Raw genomic sequence first — 4390 nt, 5'->3', positions numbered from 1 at the left:
ATTTGGATTTCGTTACCTCGTCATAAAGAAGATAAAACAATAACTGTATCAGGCAGAACCTTGTAGTGAAGCAAAAACAAAATTTGTCGTTCAGTTTCAAAGTGATAAGCTAACGATCTTTCATATTCGTGAGAAAGGGTTTTCAAAAGCGAGAGTTGAAATGAATTATGTGCGATTGAGATTTTCCTTGGGTGCGGTCGAGCGAAATACTTTCGACGAAATGCTTAATTTTTTAAACTGGTATGCCACGGAATGAGATGGTGGTGTCCTTGAGAAGGAAATATATATAAAGCGGAATTCCCTTTTCAAGTCATCACAGTTTCTCTCAGTTTCTTGAGTACAACTAAATCTCCCAATCAACATGATTGCTAAGGTAAGATTTATTTCGCTATCTCTGTCTTAGCTTTATCAAATTAACTAATTTTGTTTTAAACCATGTGTAGTATATTTCATTTTCATGAAATTCATGAATTTACTGTGAATTATTTATTTCAACTATTGAATAGTTCTAAAAGTTATAAGCAGAATTTTTGAAGTGTGAAAAAAGAATTCTTTAGATAGTGTTTTAAAGCACTGATGGAAATTTTAAGTTAAATGTTAGGAATTCTTTTTGTCCGAAAATAGCGTTGCAAAGATACTTGTCCCACAGAGGGCGGGGAGGGGGCACTTTGTAATTTAGGATGAGAAGTTTCCGGTATGGTGGAAGTGGTTTTGGTGTATCCACACTTATTAATACACGAAAAAGTGGAGATCTGGCTCCTCACACCGATGACGAGACGTACTTCCTTATTGAAGGGTTGTACTGTGGCCGGTGATGGCCCTTAGGACTCAACCAGAATTCTCGGCAGTGTTGCTAATGCTGCGTTTTGGTCATTCAGGATTTTCCGTGTGCCTTCTTAAACTATTACTTCCTCTCAAGGAATTAAAGTATCGGTTTAAATAAAAAAAAACTATATTAAATAAATCAGGAATATTTGACCTGTTATGGTCTCTAAGTAAAGTTTAAGTTAAAAGTAATGGATGACGTATATCTATACTTAATTTTGTAAAACAAATATTTCTTAAATTTAATGATTTTTACTGGAATTATTCTTTTCCGAACCATTCTGCTTTTCTCAAAGGCATGTCACTTTACATTTCTCACCTAATAATTCGAACAAAGTATTCTGGGCTTTCATTTTACTATTTTCAAGCACAATGGAAACTCGGTGAACCGAACTTCAATAAACCAAAATGATTATTTCTCCCAGCTAATTTGAAAGAAATTTTGTGTCATTTTGTTTAGGTATGGCGAAATATTCCACAAACCAATTTTGTTTAATTTATCCTGCAGCTTCGGATCATCGAATTCCCACTGTAATTATAAAATTTTATGACGCCATCATTTTTTTAATAGAAAACCAAATTTTATATGACCATAGTATGCCATCTGAAATTTAACACACATGCAGCTACGAAATAAGCATTCTCTAATCTGCACGGAAAAAACATTTTAAATTTATTTCCCCTTAAGAAAAATCTAAAGTATCCTTCAAAATCAAAAGCATTCCGCTAATATTTTTTACAAAAACTTTATGAAGATCGAACTTATAAAAAACCAGTATCAATATTCTAATTAAAAAATCAACCAACATATAAAAATACATCCTTTAAAAAGTGTCAATAACCAGCAAATCTAAAATATAATATATTATTTCAGATCGCCATCCTCTTCGCTGCTCTTGCAGCTGTACACGCCAGCGTGCTTGGACACGGACATCTGGTCAGCACTGGAGTTAGCAACAGGGCACAAACCCAAGACGTAAGTATACATGAAAATACTTCTATCCCAAAATCTACTATTCTATTACAATTTTTGTCTTATCTTAAAAGCTATATCTAATCTGCTATTAATAATTTAGGCATTTGGCAACTATGCTTTTGGTTATGACATCAAGGATGGATTGGGTGCCACCAACTCCCGATCCGAAGTAGGAGATGCCCACGGAAACAAGAAGGGATCCTACACTCTCGCTGATATCGACGGACGAGCCCGACGAGTTGACTACGTCGCTGACGGACATGGATTCCGAGCCACCGTCAAGACCAACGAACCCGGAACCGCCGCCAGCGCCCCAGCAGCCGCCCTCATTGCCAGCCCCTACGCCGGACCCGTCGCCCCAGTCGTCAACCACGTAGCCCCAGCTGCACCCGCTGTTGTTGGACATGCCGCTTCTTACGCTGCTCCTTTGGCTGTCGCCGCCCCAGTAGCTTACGGAGCTGCTCTCAGACACGGAGCTGCTTATGGTCTTGGACACGCTGCAGCTCTTGGACATGGAGCTTATGGTCTTGGACACGCTGCAGATCTCGGACATGGAGCTTACGGTCTCGGACACGCTGGAGTTCTTGGACATGGAGCTTATGGTCTTGGACACGCTGGTGTTCTCGGACATGGAGCTTATGGACTTGGACATGGTCTGCACCACTAAGCCGTATGCCTAAGTTCAGTAAGTTTGCAGAATTTCTTTCAAGATTTAATAATTAAAAAAAAACTTCACAATGTTAAACATTTTTCATAAACTATCAAAATTAACTTTCATTTAATTGGTATGTGATCGTAATTATTTTAGTATATTGATAGCAATTAAAATTACGCTGAAACTTTCTCATGTCTTTAATATTTCTATCTAGTTTGATTAATGTTCTAGAAATTCTTTTGGGCCTTTTTCAAAAAAAATATATATATATACAAAAATATTTCTTTTCTATTTTATTTTACAGCGAGTCTTTAAAAAGGGCTCCAATACTATATATTAAATTTTAGGACTTTTTATTGAAATGTCATGTATTAAAATATAATTTATTATGCTCTGGACTCAGTCATTTGGAAACAATGTTTAGATATAAGTTTAAAAAAGAACACTGGATATAATTTTTGAAGAAAAATTAAATGATTCAATTCATAATAAAAGTCTGATTTTTACTTTTAATTCTTGGAAATTTAGATCTTGAGCGATTTTTATTTTAAAATAATTCCAAAGTTACAAAAAAAATCCATTTCGTGAATCCATTAGGTATTCAAATGTTTCTGAAATATGTGTAGAGAATATGTAAGCACGAAATACGAGAATTTCTTTTAAATTGTTTCAGATATATGCTCTAAAAATTAATAATAATCCGTGCGATAGAATTCACGTATGTACATTAGCAACTTTAATATAAGACTAAAATGAAATTTCCCTATTTTTAGATTCAAATGCCAATGAAAACTGCGTCCAATCAGGAACAATCAAGTCAAGGAAGTGTTGTCAAAAGCTCTCATCCGAACTATTCACTCTACTTCTCTGCATTCTCTACTGGTGCGCGAACTTCCATCTGCAACATCTTTTTGCTCAGGTGTTTTCTATTTCCAGACACAAGGGATTTTTGAGAACCATCTGTCCATCTGTCCTTTCTGCAGCTAAATCTTATTTATTTATTTTGTCATATTTGAAAAATAACAATCTGTAGAAAAAAATAGTACATTTCCTGTGTACTCACGATGTTTCTGCATGTTGTTGTTACTGTTATGCTTAGTGAGTTGTGATAAAAGATTCAAATATATTTAATTTTTATGTTTGCATGGAATTTGCGTGTAAATAAATGTTTTCTTTCAAACGCACTTTTTGTAGACCTCAATTATTTTACTTATTTTAACTTATATAAACATTCTGTTAAATTCGAAAATATTTTTTTTTAGTAATTTCTTTTAAAAAAATTTTAATTAGCATTCCAAGTTATAAGGTAATTACAAAAATTAGAAGAAATAATGTAAATATTTCTGGTACCAAGCTGTGGTTCAAAATATCGTAGATTATTTTAAACTTCACTACACTTATAAATTAAACTTTTCAACTTAAAAGAAAAAGGATTGTGAAAATTAAACAAAAAAAAATTCTTTTTAAATCTATCAACCTAAAATTTTCATATCCAATGTCATATTTTAAATTTTTGTGTATTCTTCAATTTATTCGTATTAAAAATTACTATGCATTTTAATCTTTTTATAAATAATTATGTTATAAATTATTTTACTTTAAGTGTAAATTCGATTCCAAATACTCACGTCAAAAATAAAATGCTTATTTTTTGCATTGAATTTGATGTATTCAGAAGAAGGAAATATTAATAGTGCAAAATGAATCCCCTCCCCCCCCAAAAAATTCCTTCAAATAAGGAATTTCTCCAAAGCTAACAGTAGCATAGCATGAAACAATTGACCTACTATTTAAATACTGTTAGCATTGATCAAACAACAAGAAAATATCCGGAAAAACGGTTCTAATAAGTTTCCAGAGGGTTGAATTATTGTTACAAAACTTCTTAATTACACCAAACAATTAAAAAAAATTCCATTTAAATAATCATGTTC

The 4390-nt window shown here is 33.1% G+C and overlaps 1 protein-coding gene across 1 annotated transcript; it reads left to right on the top strand.

The window, feature by feature from the left end:
- The first annotated feature begins 324 nt into the window (after window positions 1-324).
- LOC129972437 (adult-specific rigid cuticular protein 15.7-like) lies at window positions 325-3611 on the top strand. The gene is made up of 4 exons (XM_056086573.1): window positions 325-373; window positions 1700-1801; window positions 1902-2486; window positions 3230-3611. Exons 1-3 carry the CDS (start codon window positions 362-364, stop codon window positions 2466-2468), a joined length of 681 nt encoding a protein of 226 aa, XP_055942548.1. The 5' UTR covers window positions 325-361; the 3' UTR covers window positions 2469-2486; window positions 3230-3611.
- The last annotated feature ends 779 nt before the right edge of the window (window positions 3612-4390 follow it).

This window comes from Argiope bruennichi, chromosome 6 (genome assembly GCF_947563725.1).
Source record: "Argiope bruennichi chromosome 6, qqArgBrue1.1, whole genome shotgun sequence".
Lineage (NCBI taxonomy): Eukaryota > Metazoa > Arthropoda > Arachnida > Araneae > Araneidae > Argiope > Argiope bruennichi.
This window is presented reverse-complemented; position numbering and strand designations above follow the sequence as displayed.

Coding starts and splice junctions, on each gene's coding strand:
- LOC129972437 (XM_056086573.1), top strand. Junction 1,802..1,901: donor ACAGGGCACAAACCCAAGAC/GTAAGTATACAT, acceptor TTAATAATTTAG/GCATTTGGCAACTATGCTTT.